At 42.1% G+C, this 14,196-nt stretch overlaps 1 protein-coding gene across 1 annotated transcript in view; it reads right to left on the bottom strand.

Annotated features, from left to right (window-relative positions):
• The window catches only part of LOC132816441 (GRIP and coiled-coil domain-containing protein 2), a 67,232-nt gene extending 54,501 nt beyond the window's left edge, over positions 1 to 12,731 (bottom strand). The window contains exons 1-3 of the mRNA XM_060826025.1: positions 12,638 to 12,731; positions 3,017 to 3,073; positions 1,986 to 2,070 (exon numbers count right to left, since the gene is read on the bottom strand). Of these exons, the coding sequence (XP_060682008.1) occupies positions 1,986 to 2,070; positions 3,017 to 3,073; positions 12,638 to 12,643 (148 nt within the window). The 5' untranslated portion in view covers positions 12,644 to 12,731. The remainder of the gene's footprint in view (positions 1 to 1,985; positions 2,071 to 3,016; positions 3,074 to 12,637) is intronic.
• Between the last annotated feature and the right edge of the window lie 1,465 nt (positions 12,732 to 14,196).

Raw genomic sequence — 14,196 nt, 5'->3', positions numbered from 1 at the left:
TAATGCAGTAAAGTGTCCCAAAGTGCTTTGGAATAATTATTTGAATAAAATGCAGACATTTACAAAAAAAATGAGATATTAGGAGGGTTGACCAAAAGTATGATTAAACATAGGGTTTTAACCAAATCCTTAAAGGAAATTGGTTCCATGATTCTGATTCTGTGAACTGCCTTGGGATGTACAGGCATTTCACAGAATCAGAATCTAGGAACGAATTTCCTTTAAGGGTTTGCTTGAAACCCTATGTTGAATCATACTTTTGGTCAATCCTCCTAATATCTCATTGCTTCTAATTGTCTGCATTTTAATGTGCTCTATAAATGCAAGTGATTGCTGCAGCTTAGTTGGAAGAATTGATATCCATGAACAACTATTTTAACTTCCTTCCTTAACAGTAGTCATGGAACATGTTTTAAGTAATGGAAGTGCAAGACACCAGTACATGATACTACTCACAGCAAACAAAACCTCAAAAGAATCAGCTTTTCGAGAGGGGGGAATGATTACAAGAGGATGTTCAATGAATCTTTGGGTAGGTTGATTAGAGTGCCCCAGTCATTACAACTTTAGCACTTTACCAGACAGAATTGAACTTATTACTGCAGCCACTATGACAAACGAAAGACAGTTGGAATGGTGTGAGATGCAATGACCAAAGCGACATGATCACTTCCTTATTTACAATTAAACTATATGATAAAAAGGAATGAGTACAAAAGAAATGACCATTTTCAACTTCGTCATGCAGTCAGGTTCAGTATACCTTAATATGTATTGCACTGGTTCAACAATCCTTTCTTAAGTAAATAGAGAAAACAATACAAATAATCACTTTTGGTAATACCACAGAAGAATGTAGCAGGGATTAGCTGTCTCCATAGCCCTTTACTCCGTGAAAAAGGTACAATGTGTGGACATATTCTTTTTTGCCTACAAAGGACAGGTTTTAGGTGTATGCAAATGAATCATACTGTCAACCTACTGATAATTAAAAATTGCTTTCCAGCGTAATTCATAGCATAATTAGGAGTATACAGTTAAACATTTATTGACTAAGGACCCTGATTCTTGGGTCAAAAACACTAACTAGCCTGGATTTTTCTATGGCTTGACAGTCATGAATGCATTGCAGTTGAGGGTTGCACATGGTGCTCTGTAGCAGACTCTGAAGGTATTGCCTGGGAAACTGAAGATTCTGCTGGGCAATTCAGGTATGCCTGGAAGACTCCAAAAGTCTCCATTTAGGAGTTAGAATTCAGGGAGATCTGATTAAGTAAATTACGATGGTGAAAAAGTTTAAGACTTTTTTGGTACAAATCCGGAGTAATTATTTAGCTGACCCCATACTTATCCTCCCCAGATCCTTATCTGCTTCCCCTTCTCTTCCTCCAGGGAGCCAACATTCCGGCCTCACTCTGGACCCAATCTGATCCCCACCTTCTCCCACTCCGCATGTACTACACCCTTCCATCTCTCATGCCATTGCCCCTTACTCATTGGAATACAGAAGAACTTGAGGCAAGTTTATTGAACATACAAGATTCTTAGAGAATAACAGGATAAATGCAGAAAGGTTGTTTCTCCTTGTGAAAGAGCCCAGGACTAGAGGACATCATCACAGGACAGGGAATTACACATTTAAATCAGAGATGGGGAGGAATTTCATCTCTCATTGGGTTGGGAATCTGTGGATTTCTTTACCAAAGAGGGCTGTTAAGGTTGAATCATTAGGTATATTCAAGGCTGAAGATAAATAGATTTTTAATCAGTTAGGCAATCAAGCTTATGGGGAAAAGGCAGGAAAGTGCAGTTAAGGATTATCAGATCAGCCATGAATGCATTGAATGGCGGAGCAGACTGGACGGACTGAGTAGTCCACTTCCGCTGCTGTGTCTTATGTTCTAAATCTGGCCCATTATAATTACTTTTAAAAGAAGGTGCTGGTAGGTAATTCTGCTTAAAGATGTTTTGGTCATATACATTACCAGTGCATTTTGACTTTGTCTTCTGCAAAAGCATAACCTGTTTTTTCGCAAATTTTATAAGCTCTTCCTTTGGTAGTGTGTCCAGCTGTAAACACAGTTAAATAAATGAGTATGGATTCAACATATTCCATTGTTAATTTAGATGAGATTAATGTATAGGTGCTCTTTAAAAGCAAGCTCCAAAATACTGGTGCACTTTGTCATGCAAGATAATTGTGTGTCAGACTATCTTTTTAATTTCAAGGAAAAATGTCAGAACAGGAAGAAATGTGTGACCTGTTGTTATTTCTGCAATAACGCAACGTGACTAAGTTAACTCAGGGATGGAGCCATGTCAAACATTGTTGAAAAACCACATACTGAGTTTAACACCTGCAAACAAAAGGATGGCTGATCTGGCTTTGCCATGGATAGGCATGCAAATTCTGAGACAGCTGTTCTTGCTTTATGGAGACTTACAGGCAGCCTGAAAACAAATTATTGACAGACAGGGAAACTGCTGCAAAAACAATGCTGCGCTTTGCGAGTTACCAGACAAAATGCTAGTGAAAACTTGTCTTCTTAGTGAAGAGGGTCCTGCAGAGCTTTAATATCAGTTGAAAATTTACCATGATGAATCCAGGAGAAACAATTATGTGAACAAACCTTGCAGCTGGAAGATGGACCAGAAAATCTTGGAATATTGGTGACCAGATATTACAACATAAGAACAAGGGAGATGGTTTGGTCCATTGTCTGTAAATAGGGAACTCTGAGAAGTGTATATTACATGTGATATATAGGGCCATCTGTCATGTTAAGAATCTTGTTGGGTTTCTCTACTCTATTGTTCAGAGTATTAGTTGCCTACTATGTAATGTGCAATTAATTATTTAGTTTACTTGTTATAGTAGAAGTCTTAAAATTTGAAATCTTATACAATTCTCTTAAATAGTTAAAACAGGAATTTAAATATTTTGGTTTTTTTGAAAAAAGTTATCAGTCTCAATAGGAATCACAAGTTAACATTTAAGATTTGTTTTCATGCAAACCTTAGATTTTCCTGCTCCAGGGACTGCTGGTGAAGGCATACCATCCTGAGCACTCTCCTGTTAAACATAAACAGACAGAAGTTTTAGAATTTAGAAGTTATTTGCACTGTTTAAACCTGGTACTAATACGCAAAATAACCACAGTAATATGAATACTGTAATAAATAATTAGCAAATGTGATAACTAGCTTAAATTCACATAAAAATCATATTTATTTCAATTACCCCACAATGTAACTCCCTGCTAATAAAAATATAACTCCAAAATTGTTACAGAACCTAATTTCTGTCCAGTGATCAGTGTCTCACACCAACATATATTTAACAAGTGAAGAACACTTCAAGCACATAGTATCACCACATAATATTGTTATAGTTATGCAGTTCTTCCTTAGAGCTTTTCCCTGCTTGGTTGGTGCTCCGTAACAATGAAGCTGAAAACAAATCATTTAAACATTTCTATTTCACTGAGATAGTTCCAGACCAATTCACATCCAAACAACCAGCTCCGAAAACTTTGCTCACACTTTGACAGCTGTCAAATTCATAATGGACACAATCCACAATATCTGGAAACATTTAACATTCTAATTTGATTAACCTTTTTCATTTTAAAAATCAATTCATCCTATCTTCCAATGTAAAGAAATTCATTAAAAATTTCCAAGAGCCAGGCCCACACATTCATCAAAATCTAAACAGGTCTTCTGAGGCCGTCTATATGCCAGGTTTTGCTGAAATTCATTCCTTAGTTTTCTAGACATACTGCTAAAAGACAAACAAACATCAGCAAAAACGTTACTTCATCCATCTTCACTGGGACAGGTTCAATCACCAGTCTGGTTCACAGATGGAACCTTGATGAGCAGAACAACACTCTTCTCACTGGAAATTAAATACTTTGCAAATCAATGTAATCATGGATCAGGGGTTCACAGTTAGGTAATGTATATTTATATATCACTTTTAAAATAGTGAGATGCCTGCAAACAGATATTGGTAAGGTTACTGGTACTCTATGTTAGTTGTCTGAACTACCCTATGTGAACCTGGGATCCCTGAAACCTTGGTTTAAATGTAGATTTTGGTAAAGAGAATGTGCGCTTAGTTATCTTGCAAACAGAATTTCTACTTATGGCTTTTTCAATGATTTATTCGGAAATACCTAAAAATGGTAACGAGTTTCTATGTATATCAGACACCTGAATAATAATAAATAAAACTTGTCCATTCAACAAGGGTCTCCATTTGCAATGCATTCATTCTATTGCACAGCATATTTAAAATTCATTAAGAATCATGGCAAAGGTACTGGTAGTTTTGTTCTGTTGTGAGATCCAAACCTGGAGCTTTCTGATACATTCTACTGCTGATAATGTAAACAAATTTAGATGGCTCATTTCAGGCAAAATAAATTTAAATGATAGTTGCTATGACACCATTTTCTGCCTTCGGTACTGTTATTTGATTTAGAACAAAGAATCCTTTGGCCCTCCAAGCCTGTGCCAATCAAGATCCTCTGTCTAAATCTGTCGCCTATTTTCTCAGGATCTGTGTCCCTCTGCTCCCTGCCCATTGATGTATCAGTCTAGATACATCTTAAATGATGTTACTGTGCCCACCTCTACCACCTCCGCGGGCATCACATTCCAGGCATCTACCATCCTCTGCGTAAAGAACTTTCCATGCATTTCTTCCCTTAAATTTTTCCCCTCTCACCTTGAACTTGTGACCCCTAATAATTAAGTTCCCCACTCGTGGGGAAAAAGCTTCTTGCTATTCACCATGTCTATACCTCTCATGATTTTGATTTTGTAGATCTCAATCAGGATTCCCCCAACCTCCACTTTTCTAATGAAAATAATTGGAATCTACTCAACCTCTCTTCATAGCTAGTGCCCTCCATATCAGGCAACATGCTGATGAACTTTCTCTGCATTCTCTCCAAAGCACCCACATCATTTTGGGAATGTGGTGACCAGAACTGTACGCAGTTTTCCAAATGTGGCTAAACCAAAGTCCTACACATCTATAATATGACCTGCCAACTATTGTACTCAATACCCCAACCGATGAAGGAATGCATGTCGTATGCCTTCTTGACCACTCTATCAAACTGTGCTGCCATCTTCAGGGTACAATGGACCTAAACACCCAGATCTCTCTCCATCAATTTTCCCCAGAGCTTTTCTACTTAGCATATAGTTCGTTCTTGAATTGGATCTTCCAAAATGCATCACATCGCATTTGCCCAGATTGAACTCCAACTGCCATTTCTCTGCCCAACTTTCCAATCTATCAATATTCTTCTGCATTCTCTGTCAGTCCCCTTCACTATCTGTTACTCCACCAATCTTACTGTCATCTGCAACCTCACTAACGAGACTACTATACCTTCGTCCAAATCATTTATGTATATCACAAATAGTGATCCCAACATGGATCCCTGTGGAACACCACTGATCACAGTTCTTCATTTTGAGAATCTCCTTTCCACTTCTACTGTCTACTGTTGCCCAGCCAGTTCTCCATACATCTAGACAGTACACCCTGGACCCCATGCGATCTCACTTTCTCCATCAGTCTACCATGGGGAACCTTATCAAATGCCTTACTGAGGTCCATGGATATGACATCCAGATCCTTTCCCTCAATTAACTTTGTCACATCCTGAAATAATTTAGTTTATTAAAGCAGCCATACCCTTCAAGGCTATAAAATGACTTTATAAACTCCTGCAAAGATTCAAGTACAGCTAATTGTGGTTTCGTCTGACAGAAATAAATCTGATTATTGCTGACACTGCATCCTGAAGTTAGTTAGGCAGCTCCAAAATGTACCTAGGCTTTAAATAGAAGGAAGTCGAGTGTGGGGTGCTAGTGCAAGTCTGGCATCATCCGAGGAGAGGGAGCATCAACGCTTTGGGCATAAGCTCTTCATCAGGAATGAGGCTTCTGAGGGGGGGGGGGGTAGCCTGAGAGATAAATGGGAGGGAAGGCAGCTGAGAATGCAATAGGTCAATGAAGGTGGGGAAGAAGGTGATGAGGGTGGAGTGAATAGATAGGAAGGTGATGGACAGGACAAGAGGACGGTGCCAAGTTGGACGACTGGGACTGGGACAATGTGGGGGGGAGGCGGAAATGAGGAAACTGGTGAAATCCACATTGATCCTGTGTGGTTGCAGGGTCCCAAAGCAGAATATGAAGCGTTCTTCCTCCAGGAAGTGGGTGGCGATGGAGGAGGCCCACGACCTGCATATCCTTGGCAAAGTGGAAGGGGGATTTGAAGTGTTCAGCCACAGGGTGTTGGGTGCAGGTGTCCCAGAGATGTTCTCTGAAATGATCCACAAGTTGGCACCCTGTCACTCCGATGTAGAGAAGACCACATCGGGTACAGTAGATGACATTTGTGAAGGTACAGGTAAATTTCTGTCAGATGTGGAAGGATCCTGGAGGGCCTTGGACTGAGGTGAGGATGGAGGTGTGGGTGCAGGTTTTGCACTTCCTGTGGTGGCAGGGGAAGGTGCCGGGAACAGGATGTGGGTTGGTGGGGGACGTGAATCTGACGAGGGAGTTGCAGAGGGAAAGGTCTCTCTGGAACGCTGATAGGGGTGAGAAGGGAAGTATGACTATGGTGGAGGGGACCGTTTGTAGGTGGCGGAAGTGGTGGAGGACGATGCAGTGTCTACAGAGGAAATACAAGGAAATTCTGTTCAGCCCAGAACATAACAATGTAGTCTTTCAAAGCCATGCTCAAGTTTTATAATGAAACCAAACTGAACACATCATTTTAAGTTAGAGCAGAATGTCTTATATGAAGTTGTTACATCAATCATTTAACATACCATTTATATTTTTGTAAATTTAACAAAAACAGTAAATGACTAGATTTTCCCTGACTGACAACCATAATTCGGTTTATTCACTTGTAAATGCAGTTGTATAAAATTCGATGCTGGATAACAGCTCATTTAGTCACGTACATTCATTTCTATTTTACAAAATATTGTTCACTCTAAATGACTTTGACATACTTGCAGATTCAATAAAGCTTCTTTCCCTGCTCAATGAGGCAAAATGTTCAAGGTAGTAGAAAAGCTGTAGATTATCAGAAAAATTATCAGATTATCAGAAAAAGATTATCTGGTACACTAATGTACAGGGAAGGAAAACTGCCAATCTTAACTGTTCTGATCTCTATATGTCTCCAGAGCCATAGCAATGTGTTTGACTCTCAACTCCCATTTGAAATGACCAGCTCATTCCATATGTACCACCCCTGCATGAAAAATTTGCCCCTTAGGTTTTTTTTACATCTTTCCCCTCTCACCCTAAACCTATGCCCTCTCATTTTGGACTCCCCAACCCAGGGAAAAGACTTTGTCTATTTATCCTATCTATGCCCCTCATAATTTTGTAAACCTCTATAAGATCACCCCTCAGCCTCCGACGCTCCAGGGAAAACAGCCCTAGCCTATTCAACCTCTCCCTATAGCTCAAATCCTCCAATCCTAGCAACATCCTTGTAAATCTTTTCTCAACCCTTTCAAGTTTCACAACATCTTTCCGATAGGAAGGAGCAGCACAACTAATTGAGCTAGTCAGGTCCTAAAGAACAATGCTCCTAGACTGGGTCTGGAAAATCAAGAGGGAAAACCATACTTGGCCACACTCTCATCAATTTGCCTGCTGCAGACATATCTGTTCTATAACAGTAACCACCGCACAGTCCTGGTCTTAAAATTGATCGTTACAAGTCCCATCTTCAAATTGTTTTTTCATTGTGATACGTGGTATGAAATGGGTTAAACTTCAAACAGATCGAGCAACTCAACACTGGCATCCAAGACGCACTGTGGGTCATCAGTAGCAGGAAAACTGTACTCCAACACAATCTGTAACCCCATGATTCAGAATATCCCCCACTCTACCATTACCATCAAACTAGGTAATCAACTTTGGTTCAGTGGAGAATGCAAGAGGGCATGCCAAAAGCAGCCTCAGAAATACCTAAAAATGAGGTGTCAACTTGGTGAAGTTATAGGACTACTTGTGTGCCAATATCATGAACAAATGGTTCACAGAGCTAAGCCATCTCACAACCAATGGGTCAGATCTAAGGTCTGCAGTCCTGCCACATCCAGTTATGAAGTAGGCAGGTCACATCACATCAGAGCATTAAAAAAAGGCTGAAGTATTCTGAATAATCTTCAACACCCAGTTAGGCTGACCTCCAGAGATTACAGCATCACAGATGCTAGTCTTCAGACAGTTGGACTCTCTCTCTCAAGAAACAGTTGGAAGCACAGGATATTGGAAAGGCTATAGGCCCTGACTATATTCCAGCAATAATACTCAAGACTTGTGCTCCAGAACTTGTAGCACCCACAACCAAGCTGTTCCAGTACAGCTGCAACATTGGTATTAACCAACAATGTGGAAAATTGCCCAGGTATATCTTGCACATAAAAAGCAGGTCAAATCCAACCCAGCCAATTACTGCACCATCAATCTTATCTCAATCATCAGTAACTCGATGGAAAGAGTTATCAACAGTGCCACCAAGCAGCACTTGTTCAGCAAACATCAGCTCACTGATGCCCAATTTGGATTTCACCAGGGTCACTCAGCTGCTGACCTCACTACAGCCTTGGTTCAAACATGGGCAAAGAGTGGAATTCCAGAGGTGGCGAGTGTGAGAGCCCTTTATATCAAGGCTGTTTTGACTGAGTGTGGCATCAAGGAGGAGAAAGTGAGAACTGCAGATGCTGGAGATCAGAGTGGAGTCTAATGCTAGAAAAGCACAGCAGGTCAGGCAGCATCCGAGGAGCAGGAGTCATTTATTGCATCCATTGCACCCGATGTAGTCTCCTCTACATCGGGGAGATAGGAAGCCTTTTTGCGGATCGTTTCAGAGAACATCTCTGGAAAACTCATATCCATTAACCCCACCGCCCTGTGGCCGAACACTTCAACTCCCCCTCCTACTCTGTCAAGGACATGCAGGTCCTGGGCCACCTGCACTGCCAAACCATTACCACCTGATGTCTGGAGAAGGAATGCCTCATATTCCGCGTTGGAACCCTGCAACCCACATGGGGATAAATGTGGTTTTCAAAACTTCCTCATTTCCCCTCCCCTCACATTATCCCAGTCCCAAGCCTCAGTTCATGAATGTTGGCCAAAAAGTTAAACAGGAGTAATAGTCTATGGGAATTCTTCTAGTATTATAATATTCTTTCCTAAGGAAATATCAACTCGGCACTACACTCCAGACCCATCCATCACTGCCCCTCTGACCTTCACCTTCTCCCTCATCTTCAACCATCTATTGCTTTCCCAGCTACCTCCCCCCAACCCCAGCCCCTACCCATTTATCTCTCAAACCTGACCCACAAGCCTCATTCCTGATGAAGGGCTTATGCACGAAACGGTGATTCTTCTGCTCCTCGGATGCTGCCTGACCTGCTGTGCTTTTCCAGCACCACACTCAGTCGAGAGTGTGGAGCCTTAGCAATTGGGCAAGTTCTCTGCTGGTTAGAGTCATACCTGGCACAAATAAAAATGCTCGTGGATGTTGGAGATCAGCCATCTCAGCCCAAGGACATCTCTGCAGGAGTTCCTCAGGTAGTGTCCTCAGCCCAACCATCTTCAGTTGCTTTATTAATAATGCTGCCTCCATCATTAAGTCAGAAGTGGGAGTGTTTGCTGATGATTTTGTAATGTTCTGCATCATTCATGACTTCTCAGATACTGAAGGAGTTTGTGTGCAAATGCAATAAAACCTAGACAATATCTCGACTTGGATTGAAAAGTGGCAATTAACATTCATGTCACAAATGCCAGGCAATGACAATTAACAATAGAAAATTTAACCACCGTCCCTTCACATTTAAAGGTATTATCATAATTGAATCCCTGATTATTAACATCCTGAGAGTTATCATTAGAGCCCCTGCACTGACAATGAAGTAGTGGTCAGGTTGAAGCAAATGAGAGTAGAACTTGTTATTTGCAGATAAAACCAACACAAAGTCATGGTGCAAAGGCTTTTTCCTATCATTCAATGCAGTAAAACTCTTGGATTTATCAACACTGTAGGTTACATAACATTTTAGTATTAACACTGACTGAATACTAGCTCTCAGTAATGGTTTGCCATAGTGTCAGTTCTCACACTGGCCCATTTTAATAGGTTTGTGGTAGAACTGTTCTGCATCAAATCTTGGCAACTCAACAACGCCAATTACACAGCATTGATTATGCACGCATCAAAACAGAGAAGGCTTGGAGAACAATCATTAGCAACCTGGACCGATTGGAATGTCACTTCCAGACTGGTGCCTTTATTTCAATCCAGAGAAGTCAGCTCTGTCAGCATGCATCTGAACAACACTACTACTGAGAAATAATTCAACGTATCCTTCCATGGAAGCAACGTGATGTCATCCTCAGTAGGACTCTCATCTATTATCCTCAGCTCATGAATGTTGGCCAAAAAGTTAAACAGGAGTAATAGTCTATGGGAATTCTTCTAGTATTATAATATTCTTTCCTAAGGAAATATCAAACAAGTGGCTGCACTTAAAAGGGATCTGCGGGGCAACGTTTTCACACAGATGGTAGTGCATGTCTGGAATGAGCTGTCAGAGGAAGTGGAGGCTGGTACAATTTCAACATTTAAAAGACATTTGGACGGGAATATGAATAGGAAGCATATAGAGGGATATGGACCAACTGCTGGAAAATGAGACTACATTTGATTAGGATATCTCGGGCAGCATGGATAGGTTGTACCAAAGGATCTGTTTCGTGCTGTCTCTCTCCAAGACTGAAGTGCACACTATATGTAGGCAAAGGCAATTAGCTATGTGCTATGCGCCTTGAAGATAAGGCATCATGTAAATGCAAGGCAATGGGCCCCAGCTATGCCTGTCTCTTTGTCGGCTACGTAGAACAGTTCATCTTCTGTAGTTACACCAGAACCACTCCCCACCTCGTCCTCCGCTACATTGATCAATGATAGGCACCACCTCGTGCTCCAGCGAGGATTTACTGTATCCATTGCTCCCGATGCGGTCTCCTCTACATCGGGGAGACTGGACGTCTTCTCATAGAGTGCTTTAAGGAAATCTCCAGGAAACCCACACCAATCAACCCCACTGCCCCATGGCCCAACATTTCAACACCCCCTCCCACTCTGCTGAGGACATGCAGGTAGTGGATCTCCTCCTCTGCCACTCCCTCACCACCTGACATCTGGAGGAACACCACGTTGGCACACTTCAACCCCAGGGCATCAATGTGGACTTCACCAGTTTCCTAATTCCCCTCCTCCCACCTTACCCCAGTTCCAACCTTCCAGCTCAGCACCATCCCAATGACCTGTCCTACCTGCCAATCTTCCTTCCCATCTATCCGTTCCACCTTCCTCTCTGACCTATCACCTTCATCCCCACTCCCATCTAACTATTGTAGTCTTTGCTACCTTCTCCTCAGCCCCCCACCCAACCCCCCTCCCATTTATCTCTCCACCCTGGAGCTCCCTCCCTTCATTCCTGACCACTGTGCTAACCACTGTGCCACCGTGCCGCCAAAAGTTCCTTTTAATACTACAACTTAAATGCAGAATTAGAGATCAGGTCACAGTAAATACCAAAATCAATAATGACCACAGTTCCAGAGCTGGGAAAATCATTGTTTATTCTGGGCAGCATGGTGACTCAGTGGTTAGCACTGCTGCCTCTCAGCACCATAGTCTCAGGTTTGATTCCAGCCTCGGGTGACTGTCTGTGTGGAGTTTGTACATTCTCCCAGTGTCTGCGTGGGTTTCCTCCGGGTGCTCCGGCTTCCTCCCACAATCCAAACATGTGCCATGCTAAATTGCCCATTGTGTTAGGTGCATTAGTTAGAGGGAAATGGGTCTGGGTGGATTACTCTTCAGAGGGTCGGTGTGGACTGGTTGGGCTGAAGGGCCTGTTTCTGCACTGCAGGGAATCTAATCTAAAACTTCAGAAACACGTTGAACCACGCAAAATAGATGCAGTGCTTTCTTTCAGTTTGAGGCTTTTGAACGGCCCAGGAAATATGAATTGAACAGGAAGTGAAATACAGTGTGAAGTGCAGACGTGTATCCCACAGATAATTTCATCCTCGGGTTTGTCTGGTTCGTTTTAGGAGATACAACTACGTTGAGAATCACCAGCAGAAACTACCTCGGATGCTACAAAAGACAGTGACACCATCCTGTTTATTACAGTCCTCGATTAGCGATTCCAAACTGATATCCATCAGGATTTGCTTTTGTAAATATCCGGCTGAATGAATAAAAACATTAAATATTTACTAGCAGTTACTTTGAAATCTCTGTTACACTGCTGCTTTGGCAGCTAGTCTTAAATGGCGATAATAAAGTAGCTCGTGTGGGAGGTTTTGCCGCAGACCGACAGTATTGACAAATCATTTGATTAGTTTTTCAGTTTCTTCTCACCCAAAGCCCTCATTGGGTCATCATTTATGAAAGAGCTGAATGACTGACTATTCACCGGTCCCGAATACTATCACCCCAGGCTCACGCTGAGCCGCTTCCATCGACACTAGCTATCACCCCCGACCCCCTCACCTCCATGCTCGCGGTGCTCCAGCCTTCTCCACCTCACCGTAAACAAATAAACTGCGTTAAGGGAGGCCGAGCACTGAATTCCGCCTCCAGCCCACCCCCGCACTCGCGACCACCCCCTTCCGGCTGACGTGACGACCGGAAGTGGGGGTTCCCATGGTAACGAGGCCTGCTCTCCGTGCGTGAGGAGCGATGGAACAACGCAGTACGAATGACATGGTGGGACAGTCATCCCTGTGTTTCCAGCCTCCGACAGAGGGGGCTCACTGAACTGATCGTCTCGGACACCCTGGCGTTTGAGGTTCACGCACAACCTGCACCTCCTAGTTAATTATTATCAAACATTTGGCATAGGTTTTATTTTAAATCAACCTACTCAGGAATATTATCACATACCCTGGAACAGGTAGGACTTGAACACGGATCTTCTAGCTCTCATCCCCTGCTGTGGAATATGGACAGTTTCAGGCCAGGACGAATAATTTTGGTATTTCCACTTGTCCAGCTGGAAAATTTGTATTTTTTTTCCTGAGTAACCTAATCATGGTTAATACAGACAGTTATACAGAACAGAAACTCACCCTTTGGTACCACTCATCTGCATCAACCAGACATCCAAAACGGATTTAGTTCAATTTGCCAGCATTTGTCCCATATCCCTCTATTCATACACCCAACCAAATGCATTTTACATTTTTTTATATAGAATCCCTACAGTGTGGAAACATAATTGTATCAACCGCCACCACGTCCTCTTGCAGCTCATTGCATACCCGCACCACCCTCTTGTGAAAAAGTTACTCCTTAGGTCTAGGATCCCTTTTAAGTGTCTCTCCTCTCGCCTTAAACCGAGCTTTGGACTCCCCTAACCTGGGAAGAAGACCTTAACTCAAATTGAACTTTTTTATCGCTGGAAAAAAGGCGCATTTTGTCATAAGATTTTCATCCAGCACTTACCAGGACAATTTGCAAGAATACCAATTCTAGGGCAAATCAGCATTTATGCTCCCATGAGCGGACAGTGCTGATTGGTTAGCAAATTGACCGTAATTGACAGAGGCATTGCCATGAAGATTATGCCCATTAATGTTGATTCACTTAGATGCCAGGCTTTGTTAAAATTTTAAGTCAGACATGTTGAAATGGATTAGATTAAGCCATAAGATAAGACTGTATGCTGTTGGAAGTAGTATATTGGCTTGGATGGAGAATTGGCACATGGGCAGGAAACAGTGAGTGGGGATAAGTTTTTTTGGGTGACCTGTGACCAGTGGGGTTTCACAGGGATCATGGCTGGCACTGCAGCTGTTTACAATATATATTAATGACATGGAGGATTGAAGTGAATTTTGGAGACGATAAAAAAATTGTAACACAAATTTTGAGAGGGATGCAAATAGATTACAGAGAGTTATTGATGGATTAAATAAATGGAAAAAAAAGTTGCCAAATGTGGCATTGTTCATTTTGGAAAGGAGAATACCATGGAATCCCTCCAATGTAAAAGCAGGCCATTTGGCCCATCATGTCCACACCAACTCTCTGAAGGGCAGCCCACCGAG

The sequence above is a fragment of the Hemiscyllium ocellatum genome, chromosome 6 (assembly GCF_020745735.1).
Source record: "Hemiscyllium ocellatum isolate sHemOce1 chromosome 6, sHemOce1.pat.X.cur, whole genome shotgun sequence".
NCBI lineage: Eukaryota > Metazoa > Chordata > Chondrichthyes > Orectolobiformes > Hemiscylliidae > Hemiscyllium > Hemiscyllium ocellatum.
Note: the sequence above shows the minus strand (reverse complement) of the source record. Positions and strands in the feature narration are given on the sequence as shown.